Source organism: Lytechinus pictus, chromosome 11 (genome assembly GCF_037042905.1).
Source record: "Lytechinus pictus isolate F3 Inbred chromosome 11, Lp3.0, whole genome shotgun sequence".
Classification (NCBI taxonomy): Eukaryota; Metazoa; Echinodermata; class Echinoidea; order Temnopleuroida; family Toxopneustidae; genus Lytechinus; species Lytechinus pictus.
In genome coordinates this window covers 14,109,404-14,126,397 of record NC_087255.1, presented here as the reverse complement: position 1 = coordinate 14,126,397, position 16,994 = coordinate 14,109,404, and the positions used below count along the sequence as shown (strand labels likewise).

General features: G+C 35.0%; 1 protein-coding gene across 1 annotated transcript in view; it reads right to left on the bottom strand.

Annotated features, from left to right (window-relative positions):
• The window catches only part of LOC129271822 (uncharacterized), a 43,352-nt gene that overhangs the window by 26,121 nt on the left and 237 nt on the right, over positions 1–16,994 (bottom strand). Inside the window, exons 2-9 of the mRNA XM_064107024.1 lie at positions 14,117–14,464; positions 13,733–13,831; positions 12,677–13,072; positions 11,710–11,808; positions 9,815–10,201; positions 8,700–8,798; positions 7,701–8,048; positions 6,545–6,646 (exon numbers count right to left, since the gene is read on the bottom strand). Coding sequence (XP_063963094.1) covers positions 6,545–6,646; positions 7,701–8,048; positions 8,700–8,798; positions 9,815–10,201; positions 11,710–11,808; positions 12,677–13,072; positions 13,733–13,831; positions 14,117–14,464 — 1,878 coding nt within the window. The remainder of the gene's footprint in view (positions 1–6,544; positions 6,647–7,700; positions 8,049–8,699; positions 8,799–9,814; positions 10,202–11,709; positions 11,809–12,676; positions 13,073–13,732; positions 13,832–14,116; positions 14,465–16,994) is intronic.

Genomic DNA, 16,994 nt, shown 5'->3' with positions numbered 1-16,994 from the left:
TGTTATTTTCCATAGGCAGCGCACCTCCTGGAAATCTAGTGGTAGGTATGATAAATAACAGAAATGTAATGAAAATGAACGACGTTTTATAGAATCCCCCCCCCACTTCAGAATTTTCCGACACATTACTTGAAATAGTGTTTAAAATCACCCTCTTTCAGATCGGAATATCAAATATTTTCTGCTCGCGCTTCGCGCTCGCATTATTGATTTTTATAATAAAAAAATGTATTTAGAATGCCCATATTCTAGGTCTAACTCTAAACACGCGCAGGCATGTTTATTCAGATACGCAGCTTGATTGGGGGGGGGGGGTGTACTCCGGGCTGAAAATATTTATATCAAATACATTTTATGAACAATGAATACATTTTATCAAAATCTGATAACCATTAGTTAAATTATTTAATTCTAAAGTTTAGCAATATTTTATGAAAATGGTGATATACATGTCGTCATGAATATTTCATAGGTTGGCTGATGCTGTGAAATTCCCACTATCCTGTTTCTTGTGGAATCAAAATAGTTTCATTTTTTCATACCAGAGTGAATGATATGTCTCCCTCATAATGAAATAAGTTGCAGCAAAGAACATCTAATGGACTAAATCAGTTGTCAATTCAACTGTTTTGGTTCTTGAAAGAAAAAAATTGAACAAACCTAATTTTATATAATAAAATACAAAAGAACAAGTGGGGATATGACATCACCAGTTTGCTCATTGAATATTAATGAAGACATGCCTAAAATGTTTCACTGGAATAATGCTCATCTTTAAAATACAATAACTGTGATATTCCTTGTCTGATTTTGATCAAATCTTTATTCTTATGTTCGTCTGAGTTTTCTTTATTTGTTCAAACCATTTTACATTCAGTGTGGAGTTTCAGATCAGAATATCAACAATTTTCTGACCTGAACAAGATGTGTATGCAACTATATAATTACTGTGAGCGCGAAGCGCGAGCAGATATTGTTTGGCTTGATCGGAAAGGGACCGGTTAAGGAAGTTTGGCAGTTAGCCATTCAGACGATGCATATTTCAACTATTAAATAATGCGAGCGCGAAGCGCGAGCTGAAAATTTTTGATATTCAGACCTACAAAAAATGACATTCTAAGCATTTTTTGTAATCATTAACGGTATAGGTAAATAACCAAACAATTCATGCGAGCGCAGATCGCGAGCGGAAATAAAATGATATTTCAGACGTTAAAATGGAACACCCTATTCATTTTTTGTAAATCATGAAAAATGATGGGTAATTTGGTATCTTCCTACATTAACAATGCGAGCGCAAAGTGCGAGCAGAAAGTTTTTGATGTTCTGATCTGAAACTGGATAATTTTAGCACGTTTTGAATAAAGATCAAGCTGCGTATTTTAATAAACATGTGTGCGCGTGTTTTAGAGTTAGACAGATTCAGGGCATTCTGAATACTTATGTTTTATTATGAACATCAATAATGCGAGCGCGAAGCGCGAGTGGAAATTATTTGATCCGGTATAAAAAGGATGATAATTTTATGCGCTATCTTAAGCACTGTGTAGGGGAATTGTGAAGTGGATGTTGATAGCACTTAATGATGCGAGTGCGAAGCGCGAGCTGATATTTTTATTATTATTTTGAACTAGGACTTGGAAATTCTAGGCTTTAGGACATTTTGTCATCACATAAAAATGACTATCTTCCTATTCCTTTCTGAATGCGATATGAACCCGTAATATGAAACTTCTCGATATTCCTTTCTGAAAAAGGGACAATTTAGTTATTAGAAATTCATGAAATTTTATTATCATATTTACATATTAATGTAATAAGCCTAATGAGTGAGTGAAATTTGTTGACATTGAGGCCTGAAAACAAAATATTTTAAGCACTTTTGTAATCATGATTAGGATTTATGAGTTGATATATTTGTAAATATTAATGCGAGCGCAAATCGCGAGACGAAATTTTTTATAAACTGTCATAAAAGGGGGATTTTAACTAGTTTGTTATAGAATAAATATATAAATAATCTTATGGAATAAACAAAGAGAATATGTAGGCCTACTTGGCAAATCAAATAATGCGAGCGCCCAGCGCAAAAAGCTGCAAATGATATTCACAACATAAAACGGACATTTTACATAGCAATCAATTTGTAAATCAAACAAAATATTGAAAACTCGATGTCTGAGCTGAAATATGCTTTGTATATTGACTTGAAAACTTGATATTTTAAGCTACATATCAGCCTATTGAGCAAGATATGTGTATCGCCTACAAGGCAATGCGAGTGCGAAGCGCGAGCGAGCGAAAATTTAATATTGTGGGCATGAAATATTTTTTAAATCATTTTTTAAGACTTCTCCTGACCTTATTTTATTCACTTGTCTCCCTCCTATTTTTTCCTCCTTTCTTTCCCCTTCTTTTTCTGTTTTTCTTTCTTTCCCCTTCTTTTTAATTTTTTTGCTCCACCCCTCGCCCCCCCCCCCTGGATCCGACTATGCGCTAGTGTTATCGCGTCGATTGCATGAAGAACGCGTTTGAGGTATTTTCCGAATTTTTTACATTATGACGTAGATGGATCAGAGCTGCAGAAAGAATTTGGGGTTAATCAGAGAGCGAGAATGATGAAGAATGCAATCTCCGATGGCTAATCCATATACATTGTAGACTATATAATAGAACAGATATTGCCTGGTCTATCGTATATATATATATGCATACATATACATATATAAATATATACTAGATTTTAATTCGTCATGTGGACGAATTAGGTGGTCTGTCATGATTTTTCATTCAGTGTTGGCTAATGTTGTATGGAATGAATCATTTAGATATGATTGATAATCTTCATCATAGACATCATAGGAATAAATTTTGACCATTGCTAAATGTGATTATTAATGTGGTGATGCCAATCGCGGATGATTATAATGATGGTGGTGATAATGCAAAACGGTAAATACGAAATGAAGTTTGGAGCACGTAAAACGCCTTAAAAACTCCTCAAAATTTTCAGACGATTTTACCCAAATTAGTTTTTCAAAATAACGTATTGAAAGGCGCCTTAATTTTCACAGCAGCTAATTTTAATCGACAGTACTTTAATGTTTTTATGCAAAATCTTTTTTTTTTAATTCTTTGTACTGTCAGCATTTTTTTTAATGATTTCAAGCAAGAATTTTTACAACATCATTGGGAATGAATTTTACAGAATACTTGAAAATTCATAGGTGATACTTTCTGAAAAATAAAATATCTTTAATATTTTCATTCAAAATTTCTGCTAATTTTAATAATTTTTATGAGAAGTTTCACAATGTAACAATTTTACAGCATTCACTTTAATACTCATCAGTGATGTATTTGATAAAAGAATTAAGTATATTTTTTTGGGGTAAATATTTGCAAAATCTCTGCAAATTTCTAGACATTTCACATAATATTTTCCGTCAAGAATTTTCAATATCCATATATCAATTGTGTAAGACTTCGAAATTTACCTGAAAATTCTTTCTTGATGGTTTTTGCTGAAAAACGTCAGGTAAAATATTCAAATACATGCAATATTCCTGCAAAAATTAGGGAAAATCTGTAATTAACTAAATTGCACAATTTTTCATTTGACAGAAGGTACCTGAAAACTTGTTATACGTTATTTAGTAAAAATTACCAAATAGAAAAAATCCATGAATTTCCGCAAAAAGTCCAGAATGAAATTTTTCAACCCATTAGCGTCTCAATATTGCAGCGTTTCCTTAAAAAAATGCGTAAATGATGTTTTACAATGTTAAAATTACCCCTTATAAAGTTCCGGCAAAATTACAAAAAAATGTCCTACATAAAAAACCGCAATGCAAGGGGGATTGACATTTTCAGCAAGACCGTACAATTGATTAGTAAAAAATGTCCTTTAAAAATTTCTAAAAAATTAGGTCCAGAAAAAAATTGAAAAAAATTAAACAAGTCATAACACATTGATGCTGTGGTCAAAAATGAAAATTAGGCACACGTTATTTGCAGAGAATTATCTTAACTACATCATATCAAAATTTGGGAGAAAACTGACCAGTAATAACGAAGATACGGTCAAATACGTTGATGTATGTTGCGAAAATATGTAATTCTCACTAATAACTTAATCTTGACATAATTACGAAATCTCCAAATGAGATATTGACTATATCCAAGAGTGAGAAAAAATTTGGGGTCAACGGACTCCCTGAAGAGCTACAGTGAATTTTATATAGGCATATTTTTGCCCATTTATGACTTATTTTGCAAGTTTGCACGCGCGAGTAATGCAAATTTGAATGGACGCGCATTCCCGTATTATTGGTCGTAAGAGGCTGAATGAGGTATCAAATTAATTAGAAGATAATGGACAATGGAAAGACATGAAACAAATGATGACTCGAAGATGCATACCGATGGTAGGTGCAAGAACGCGCACGCATACCTGTGCGCGCGCAAATTCTTGACATGCTCAAAATGACCAGACACGTAGCCAAACTTGACCACGGTCGATTTGGGGAAATTTAAAATTTTGACGCGCGCGTACGTGCGCGTCGTGACCTTTGCATGACCTCTGATGATATGTCCTGATGACCTGTCACCTGAACTTGATATGATGCAAATATGGATGATTTTTTATGATTAGTTGCGATGATATGATCAATCATTTAATTTTACCAAATGGCGCCTAGATGACGTCATCATGATTTGATAACCTTGAAAAGTTTCGTTTCCCATGTCCATAATGATGGCCATACATGACATGAAAATCAAGGAAATTGACATGCCCGATTTTGAGATAAAGTGGGACAAAGATTTGGCAATAAAAATAAAGCAAATTCTGACGAATATAATAGGTGATCTGTCATTTTCATGACAGACCACCTAATAACGATATTACATCCCGTTTGTTGGACGCAGATGAGACAAAAGAGACAAAGAAGTAATGCATTGCAGTTACAACAAAGCTTATTTCCAAGTATTCTCCAAATTTTCGACACAAACCTTATGTCTTCGTCAAGGATACAGAACTTTGTATCCTGACGAATACGTGAGGTTTGTGTCGAAAGTTTCTTGAATATTCGCACCGGAAGGATTAATCATGAATAGCACATGCATGGATTTTAGCTAAGAAGATTGAATTGAAGATATTTTTCCTTTCTACCTAGTTTCCTTTGCCAAAACCCTCCCACGAGTGCCACTGCCCACCTCCCCCGCACACCAAGACCATTACTGGATAGCTGCTTTACATGAAGGCTTATCATGTAGGTAAAATTTCATTTAAGTCTTATGTATCAGAGCTTCATTTCAAAATTCCTTTGTTTAAAAGAGAAATGGGATGCAAATTACCATAATTCTGTTTGAATGAAATTTGGTACTGTATAAAATCATGATTTGTTCAATTTATAGTCCCAAACAGGTGCGGATTCAGGATTTTTCAAAAGGGGTGCACATTTTCCGAGGGAAAATTTGATAAGCAAAAAAAAAACGATTTTTAACCCAAAATTAAGGATATTTCGTCCCCGAAAAAAATTTCACCAGCAGAAAAAAAAAGGGTTTTAAATAAAAATTTACGACATTGCGTCCCTGAAGAAAATAACATTACATTGACATTAACAAATATGTTTTTGCTTTTCAAAAGGTGGGGGCACTGGTTCCCCTCCCCTCCCCTGGATCCGTCAGTGGTCCCAAATGATACTTGTCGCGAGAGTCACACTCCTGTGTGACGTGAGTCTCAATTTCAAATGGCAATCGTCCCAAAACTAAGAGTCATACGTTAATGAATATTTAACATAATAGTTCCGATGTTTTAAAATTCTCTCCAAAATTTTATCAAAATCTGGTTAGTATCTTCTGAGGAAATTACAGACTAATACAGTTTAGGTCAGGAATCTTTACTAGTGTCGCGTCACGCGAGTTACAATAACCAAACTGAAATAAGTCCTACAAAAAAACGGCATTAAATTCAATTTTTTGTTTGACAATGTGTATCATCAATACTTTGAAATAAATACTAAAAACTAGTGTGCAATATACAATTTTTAAGTAATTTTCCTAAAGAAGTGGAACTTTTGTGTAAAATGTCACTTGCCCAAACCGATTTCTGTAATTTTTTCAAAAATGGACAGCTCTCACTCAAGCATGAAATTCTGTGATAATATAGTTATCTAATTTGATGTATTTTATTCAATTTGGGAAGCTTTTTTGAAAGGGTAAACGTGCTATTGATACGCACTACATATGACGTTAACGATCTGCTTAGAGATATGTATACATTTGTGCTCAAAAATTAGTGAACCCCACCACAAAATGCACACTTTCATGCTGGGTGTTGAACGTAGACAACAATACAATGTTTAAAGAACCTAGATTGATTGTTATATTTAAACACCCGAATTAACAATTAAATTTAAAAAAAATGGCAGAACAATATACATTTTCAAATATGTTCATTTCCTGGTGGGGTGCAGTAAATTTTGAACACCAATATAGAGATATTACACTAACGAAATCCCACAAAAAAGTATGAACTTACTGCATGACGATTCATCTTCATAATTGCTGCAGTCATACCTTCCATCACACAGTCTACTCTGAGGAATTCCGATATGGGAGTTTCCCGGGCAGGTATACAAGTCTGATTTGAGAGACAAAAATTAATTGAGACATTAAAATCACTAAACGTCATTGTTTTCTACAGGCCTTGATATTTTTTTCTAATAGATCCGCCAGGTAGGCTATTAATGAACATACAAACACCAATGTGTATGAACTCTCTCTCTCACACACACTCCCAACCACATACCCACCCTTACAAACATTTGCAGTTCAATGTAGTGATGTAGGAAAACAAAGTTTGAAGCGCTATATTAATGCAATAATTGTTATTATTATATATCTTTATTACTATTATTATGATTATCATTATTATTATTATTATCATAATTATTGTTATTATCACTGTACACCCAAATTGGTCATTAAAATTGTAAACCATTTAACACATTATACGACTTGTTAATTCATGTTGATGCCAAAAGTACGAACTTGAACTGGATTAGTTGTAATCAATTGTGGAGGATTCAAAATTAAATAAATTGTTTAATTGTGCTCTAATCACTGCTTAACGAAATACCGTGATGATCACAATTATTATTGCTATCATTGCATCTTTGAAATAACTTTGAATACTATCGTGTTAGATATATTTTGCTTCCTGGAAAGCAGGGGTGTGCGTGCCATGTTCAGAGTGCAAATCGTCTTTTTCTTTTTTTTTTCACTAAACTTTAAAAGTAAATGACTAATGAGCCCAAATACATTTTTCGCATTGAGAGTAATCAAAACATAATTATCATTCCCTCGAGGTAAAAGTTAATGCGAATAATGTCTTTCCTCGAAAAGGACGTGAAGGACCACAAGTAAGAACATCTTTATGAAAAGAGTTTGAAACTTTTAGCTTACAATTTCATTGCTGCAAGAAGTTAATCCTTCACTCAACCCAGGTGAGGTGAAGGGGTACGAGCGAGCAATATCTTAAAACACCGTGAACATCGGAATCGATAACTTATTAGCTCGGCCGGGGTGATGTATATGAGCACCTTGAGCACTCAACACGTTGGATATATGCAAAACTAAAATACCTTATAATAATCATCATTATTGCAAGAATTCTAGAATGATACACTGCTTACCTGGTATATCAACCGAAGTGACATTGAATTCCATAGACCCATACGCATGGTAAACACCACCAATGATGGCAGTCCATATTTCATTCGTCGTCACATACACATCATAGTCATTGGAGAAATAATTGTAGTTACTGGTCGAGGACCATTCATAGATTGGACTTGAGTTGTTACGTGTACCAATTGCAATACGAGCTCCGTACCAATCCCCGTAGTCGGAGGAGCCGACATGCACTCGGAATCCCAATGTTACATTCGTTTGAAGTATCGTAGTATTATATGATCTACGTGCAGCATTTACAACCTTTATGCCAAACGATTCTCCTTCATGCAAAACTACCTCTGCGTTATCTTTGAAATACAAACCAAAACAACATCAGTTACTACTTGGGGAAAATAACTATATAACATTATTAGATTATGTATATAACATTAACATTATGGGGAATACAATCCCGGGGGTTCCTTAGACCCCCATTTCAGGGTTTTATGAGGCACACCCCCCTTAAAAAAAATAATTTGAGTACCCCCCCTGGAATACAATGTATGAGGGTAGGCAAACAGTGAAGAGCTTCAGGTATTTTTTGTATCGACAAAAAGCAGACCTCAATGAACCAGATGCGTCTTGTAATGGCAGAGATCAATAAGAAGCAGTAGAAATCTAAAATACGAAAAGAAAATATGACAGTAAATGTAGAAACAAGGCAAATAATAATAAATAAAAAAAAAGAAGAATGTGAAGGATGAGGATAAATTAAATAAAAAATACAAAGAAGGATGGGCAGAGGAAGAATTGCAGGAAGGAGAAGAGCTAGAAGAACAAGAAACAGAAGAAGCAGAAGGAGAACGGGGAAAGGAATGACAACGCTAATGCTAATAATAATGATAATGATAAATATACTAAAAACAATAACGATGTTGGTTTCAATAATATGCATAAGAATTACTATAATGATTATAAATTTGTTTTCTTAAAGCAGTCAGTAGCTCTTGAATACTTACCGCAAGATATTTCATCCGAATAATCATCGCATTGATAAAATCCGTCACAGATATTGTCTTGAGAAATCACCCGATTCGAGTTGGCACAGGGTCTCAGACCTTTGTAAAAATTGATATAGGTCAATTACACACATGTCCGTAAACACAATTGCTAGCGGCAATAATTACTAGAATAATATAGATAAGAAATTGGACATTTTCACCTTTTCTGAATTCCTAGGTATGTTTTCCTTTTTTCATATCGATTCCCTTCATTGTCTTCAAGCCTTATAAACTAGGGGGTGGGGGTCAATCTGAACCCCATCGTTTACTATTGTTACTATGCCACTGCGCCGTATCTTTTGACCGCACCGCTCAATGTATTTTTACTTTCAAGTCTTGAACAACTGTGCGACGCCTGGGTACGCGGATCGAAGTTACGCAATATTTTGTAAGCGCAAGTTTTCAAATTTCGAACAAAATTCGCATTCCACTGACTATTCAAAGTGAGTTCAATGCACAAACATACACTAAAACACGTTTATGAAAATATTTAAATATTTATTCAAAAATGTAACCAAAAAATAATCGTTTAAAAATTTAACTATACAGTCTTAAATTCTATATCCGGCTGTACGAACTTGCATGTTTTCGCTGCAAATGCACAACCTAAGGCCGACATCGTAAGGTGATCAAACCCCCCCCCCGTAAAAGCCGGGGGCCGTTTCATAAGGCTGTTCGTAAGTTAAGGGCGACTTTAAGAACGACTGGTGATACTTTCTTACGCGCAAAACCATCGCTAATGAATATACCATTCGCCATAAGAAAGGATCACCAGTCTTTCTTAAAGTCGCTCTTAACTTACGATCAGCTTTATGAAACGGCCCCCTGGTCTGGTTCTTCTATTGTCGTCATATGTGAACAACTGTTTAATTATAGCCCTTGCTTTTGTAGCCCCCCCCCCCTCCCCCTCTACAATTCTTATATCATGTAAAATCTTTTTTTGTAATATATTATAATCCTGAAATAGTGAAAAGAATTATAATTATATGAAAATATTCATTGACTTTCATTGTTCAGTTCATCTTGTAAACTATGTCAGTTGTCAATGCTCTTATTAAACCTGCGATACGTACTATTCAACCTGGCAGTGCTCAATTCCATCTCGCCATAGCCGTACGCGTTTGAGCCATACGTGTCATATCTCCATATACCGCTGATTGATATCCACATCTCACTGGAATCCACATGAACATCGTCCTCGAAATAAGTAAAAGCACGAAGTGTTTTCACGATCGATCGGCTGTTAGCACTACCATATCCGGTGCCTATCTGAATGACAGCATCGTCGCATTGTCCATAACTATAATAATCATAGCAAGCAAGGTAGATATCCAAAAACCTTATTCGAAATCCATTTGAAGCGCTGGTCTTAAAAAGTGTTTCATTGTAGGTCTCTGCTTTGATATCGGAAAAGGCAATTGTGTAATTTTCGTTTTCAAGGAGAAAAATGGATGGATGACCTGTTGAATATGAGAAGAATAAACATAATAATATCAATAATGATAATAATATGCCCTAATATTAAAACAATAACAATAATAATTATCACAATAATTATAAGAATACTATTGCTGATAATTAGTACTGATAATGGCAATGATAGCGATAATAATAGCTATACTACTACCATTGGTAATGATAGTTATCGTAATATAATAATAAACATCAGCATGGAGATTTTAATAATACTTATAAAAGTAAAAATATTTATAACAATAATGATATATTAATGGAGTATACTCCCTCTGTAGAAAGAAATGAATATTATTTTTACATCTTGTTGCATTACGTATTTACCATTTGTTCTAAATCAAACAAATAAAATTACATAAGACAGCTGAAAGTATTGAAGTGATGATAGCTGATATTAAAAGATCTTCGAAGGAAAAGGGAAACGTAGCTAATAAAAACATTTTACGTTATCAAGAGTGCATAGAATAATTCGTTGGAGACATTACACAGGACTATTATCCTTATAGTATCAAATCAGTATCGGGAATAATTCATATAGCTAATGAAATTTGTGGATGGAATATCGGTGAAATTAATGAATTTATCATTCTTATACCATATCTATTGAAATAAATATATGGGAAATCCAGAGCAAATATAAGTCTACCTTAATATTTCCAGATAGAACGATTGGCCTGTCAGATAGGATATTTGTTTAATCATAAGCTGTACCAGTTCAACAAAAACAATTATTGATAAGTGGTAAAAATGAATAAAGGTCTAAATATCAAAATAATACAATATCACAAGTAAACTTGGTCAGGGCTAAGATTGTGGAGGAAGGGGTAAATACATGTAGATTGTTTAGAGGTTAAGTTGTAAAGAGGTAAAAATGCAGTTGTAAACCTGTCAGAAGTAGACGGTTAAGTTAGGTGTGAGATTGTTACACTCTTAAAATGTTGGGCAACATACTGTCCACACAACAATTGGTTAAAAAATTATCCAACTCTGGGTAGTTTTCAACGAATGTGTAGTTTTCACCCAAAGCACACATTATTGGTTTAAAACTACCCAGAATTACATAAAGTTTTAACCAACTGTTGTGTGGACAGTATGTTGCCCAACATTTTTAATAGTGTATAGGTAAACGTGGTCAGAGCGGGGGGGGGGGAACCCTTTTTCCCCCTCGGTCTGTCATTTTCAAAATCTGACGTTATATCCCTTACACATTTATATCAAGTATTCATTCGGTCTTTCCGGACACCTTTCTTCAGACATTTCTGCCAGTTCAATTTTACCTCTTTAAGATTTTACTTCGAACATTTTATCTCTGACGTTTTCAACTTAATACATTTTGGCAGGTATTTTATTTCATTCTGATATGACCGAGCGAACAGTTAGAATGGTCGCATATAGAAGGGCCCAAAAATTCACCCGCATTATCAATTATCAATTATTTGTGGACAGTAAAGTAGTCCCTACATCTTCAAAATGAAAAAAAGAAAGAAAATCTCACTGCACTCTTCTTCATCGGCAAAGTCTGGACACGTAAATACTTCATCACATCGGTCATTATTTGAGAAAGACAGGCCAGTCATTCCGCATTCCTGTAGATCTATTGTGAATGTAAATACAAAAAAAAATTGAAATCACATCTAGGATTACCTACGAATACATATATTTTTCTGTATTATATATATAATACTAATATAAGATTTGTATAGCGCACGTATCCAAATTGTTAAGTGCTCAAGGCGTTCCTATATTACCCCGTCCAAGAAGGTCAACCCATTCCGGCGCTCACAGCTTATTTGAGGAATTACTTCCTGCCAGTACCCATTTGTCCTTTTATTATTGAAATAAGAACTTAATGGATGTGATTGGAATATCATCTAATACCCCTTTCATAAACCCAATTATGCGGCTAATAGCAGCATAATTTGGTCGTAAAATCGGAGGAGGACCAGAGTTATCCGCATTATTTTGATGCTGCAATTATCCGCATAATAGCAGCATCGGGACAAGATTTTGAGTTTATGAACGCATTTCCAAATAATGCGGATAATTGCCATGGTGCGGTCACAAGGTCACCCTTTTCCAACACAACCGCATCGGAGGGGGCGTGTCCAGTTGTCATGACCATTATCCGCCTTTTTCAGGACGGGCGCTCGTAAAAATAATGCGGATAATTTTCGGAGTTTGTGAACGCAATTTTTATTGAATTATCCGCATTACTATTAGGCGGCTAATTGGAGGATAGGTTTATGAAAGGGGTATATGACAATCATGGTCTTCGATGGTTAACGAAAACTTAAACCTGGAATTAACAGGATTAAGTTCACTGTGTTCATTTCGGACAATTTTTTTTTCCGGATAGTTTTAGAATAAGATTTCACTGAATTACCCAAACCACCTGATCATATCATAATTTTCATACATATTTTAATGGCAAATATAAATAAACATAAAACAGAAATACTTACCAGACCTGTCAATTGCAGTGACCTTGAGATTGATGTCACTATTGTCATAACTATAGTCATATGAGTCATAATAACTCTCATAAGAGTCATGATAGTTCCCGTAGTAGTTGTAGTCCTTATGACCAACAATAGCAATCCAAATCACATTTGATCCTACGTATATATCAGCATGGTATGGAGTATCTCCATGGAACGTTCTAATAGCTGATTTGACGTCATTTCCGGTTCCTATTAGAATTGTTTCCTCACTGTTTTGACGATGATCCTCCTGGGACTCGAGTCGAAATATTGCAGTCGCGTTTGTGCTTAGAACAGATATACCAAAATGTCCGCTGTCCACGAAATAAGCGGTGATGAAAGTGGACTGGCCAGAGGCTAAAAACCTTGTTGAGTGATCTATAGTTAAGAAATAGATAATTTCCAATGAATTAGACCGAGGTTTGTACCCATGAGGGGCTCAGATCATACTGCCAATTGAAAACTCTTAAAGGGCCATCAAACAAAATGTGGAGCCTAGTTGTTCAAGCTCGGCAAGATAACCGTGTTGACATGGTTGAGGGCAATCTGCCTTCAAGTTATCGACCCTGCACAATTCCACTCGAAAATTTTGAACTTGCTCAAAGTACTCGGCCAAGCTAAGAAATGCCCCATATTGGAAGTCTGTTTGGAATGGTATGAAGCGCAGATCAGGGCCCTATCTTAAAAAAAGAGTTACAATTGACCCGATCATGGAAAGCCAGCAACGTCAACATCTGAAATGCATGTTTTTGAAAATATTTTCTAGATATGATGTTTATTCATACATTCATAGTTTTCTTGAAGCTGCTTCTCTTTGTTTACAAAAGGACATTACAAAATTATGACATTAATGGATTTCCATATAATTGAGGTTGACCAAATCAATCGTAACTCTTTGAAAGACAGGGCCCAGCCATCCATAAAGTTAAGACTTTGTCTACCCTATGTTTCAAAATATTACAGGACAGGAGTTCATGTTAGTGCCCGCAAACCATAATTTCGGGAACAGTGCTGAATATTTATTCTTTATGTACTTACTGCACGCTAATTCATCCTCAAAATGATCACAATGGTAAAATCCATCGCAAAGGGCTGACGTTGGAACAAATTTGTCAGAAATCGAACATCTATATAAAGCTATGAAAAGATGACACAGAAAAAAAATATGAACAGTTACTCACATGTGCAATCTTTATTCAGCCTGGTTTAGTATGAACTTGTGTTTGCGCTTTTAGAGTAAAGATAAATCTCAAACAAGGCTTTTAAGAACATTCAAGTTTTTATAAATTGATAGTAAAATTGAACACTTCTATTAATTATTGTTTTTATGAATCATATAAGTGATACTTCTAAAAGCCGTTCATGGATTATATTGCATCAGTGAAAATCGACACAAAACGTTATGATTTTAAAATCACTTACTGGAAAGATCAGTAGATATTATCTCAGCATATACTTCAAGGTTGTAGTATTCCATGCCTCCTATGATCGCGATCCACATATCACTGCTCTCTACATAAACATCACTGGGACAGCAATGTCTATATCCATTGATGGCTGTAATGACAGACTGTAGATCAGACGGATCAGTACCTTTCCCTATCTGGATTTGTTCGCCATAATAGAGATATAAATCCCTGAATATAATTTGAAATCCATTCGTAGTATCCGTTTGCAAAAGGTGAGTATCGTATGATCGTCTGCGCGTTGTGTTGTGTGTGAGGTAGATAAAATATGACTCACCTTTTTGTAGAAAGCTTGCGGGATATTCTGTGAAAAATAAAATCATTTAAAATGATTTAAAATAATGTAGCAGAAGGAACATAAAAATTGATGTGATCACAACAAATATATAATCTGTAATAAATGGAGCGTTGTGGCCCAGTGGATTAGTCTCCGGACTTTGAAACAGAAGGTCGTGGGTTCGAATCCCAACCATGGCGTAATGTCCTTCAGCAAGAAATTGATCCACAATGTGCTGCACTCAACCCAGGTGAGGTAAATGGGTACCTGGCAGGAATTTATTCCTTGAAACGCAGCGCGCGTTACAGCTGCACTGCTAAAGCCAGGGTAATTATGCTGCATATACTGTAGAGCGCTTAGAGACTTCTGACAAAGTAAGTATTAAGCGCGATATAAGCAAGTATAATAATTATTATTATAAATCCTACGATTGGAAGACAGCTTACGCAGTTAAAGAGTAACATGAACATGTATATCTAGGTTTACTTTGGGCAAGATAGTAATGTTTTACAATAAATAATAAAGACCAGAGAGAATATGATTATGGTTGCACTTAGTTGTAAGGGTGAGAGCTTGTAAGATCTAAACAGAACAGGAAGGGTGTGGGGTGGAATGTAGTGGAACGCCTCGGTAACATTAAATGTCAAGTCCACCCCTGAAAATGTTGATTTGATTAATTAAATGAGACAAGAATAACACTGAAAATTCTATCACAATCGGATGTATAATTCTATAAAAAAGAGTTTTGACATTTTAAAGTTTCATTTATTTTCCACAAAAGAGATGTATCTACAATTAAGTGTGTGGGCCGGATGTGTGTAGAGCATGTGAGCGTGAAAAAAATACTGTTACAAAGGGTGGGTGCCGTTTGATGAGATTGTGTGTTATTACATTTCAAAAGAAAAGGCACTTGTGCTTTTTCGGGATTTTATGTGTGTGTGTGTGTTTAGAATATCAGAGGACTATGTATCAAAGTTTCAATCAGGGTCTGTGCCTGCAGACTAAGAATTGGTCACCGTGGACGTATGATATTCCAAAGGAGAGCTGCGTTTCACACGAAGTAAGCGTATGTGAGGAATGTGGGTGTAGAAATGTAACAAAGGAGTATGAGTGTTTTAAAGGAATAGGGTGTGTGTGGGTGTGGGTTTAGAATATTTCGGAGGATGTGCGTTTTAAAGATATGCTTTGGGAACATATTTGTTGAATATTTCAGTAGGGTTTGGGTGTTTTAAAAGTAGAGATAGAGTGTGCGTCTAAAATATTATGAAGGAGTGTCAGTGATTTAAAGGAAGATATAGAGAGCGTGTATGTGTGTGCATTTTAAGGAAGAGTTTTAGAAAAAAAAATGTGTGTTTAATACGAATTACGCGCACGTATGTGTGCGTGAGGGTAGCAATAAAATATAACGTTGAAGTGTGTGCGTGAGGGTAGCAATACAATATAACGTTGAAGTGTGTAATACAATATAATGTTGAAGTGTGTGCGTGAGGGTAGCAATACAATACAACGTTGAAGTGTGTGCGTGAGGGTAGCAATACAATACAGTGCGTCCCAGAAAAAACGAAACCGAGATTTACTGATGATTTATCATAACTTAATCATAAATAAAATAGACAAATGACCTACCAATGCAAAGTTTAGAATCTCCTCTTTCATCTGGTATTACTTGAATAAATTCTCATTCACGCATGAGTGAGCAAAAACAATTTGAAGAAAGGATGCCAAAAACTCATTTGGCGGGGGTATCTGAATTTCAAAAAGAAAATCACATGACTAAAAAGATCAATATCTGCTCTTTTCTTTGATACCTTAACCCTCAATCTCCCGGGGTATTTTGATTCTTGTCAATCCCGGGGGGGGGGGGGGCCATTATGGCCCCCCCTTAAGATCTCGGCCGCCGATTGCGCGAGCGACGCAAAAATTTGCACACTGGTAGTGTGCGATGTAATCTACAAGGCTGTATGGTAAAATTTTCCAAAATAATTAGATTTTATTTTATATGAATTAATTATGCTAATTTATGCATAAATCATACTTTTTGCTATAATTCACTAAATAAAGCTCCTAGAATGCTAATTTTTTGTAAAAAAATTATTTGTAGCAATCTTAACAATCGCAATTAAACAAACTTCGGTTCGGAAATCAATTTCTTATGTATTTTATTGTTTTATGAATTTCTTATGTATTTCTTTGTTTTTTTACTTTTTGTTTTTTATTGTTTTTTCAATGGAAATCATTCCAGACTTAGTTCTGATCATAAACAAGGCAAAATTAATTCAGTTTAATCAGTAAAAGTAGAAATAATGATACATTTATGAATTTTGGCTAAATACACAATTTGCATTGGATTTGTACATGAAATCACGTTTATGAGCAATTTTGGGTCTGACATGCACTTACATAATGTTGCGTAATGTCGTAACCGTGTACCCGGGCGTCACAAATTTGGTCTCAAAATTTGCGCGAGACTTGAAAGTAAAAAGTCAGTGAGCGGCGAGGTCAAAAAAATTTGCGCAGCAGATATATCGCGAAAATTGTCAAGGGGGGGCCATTATGG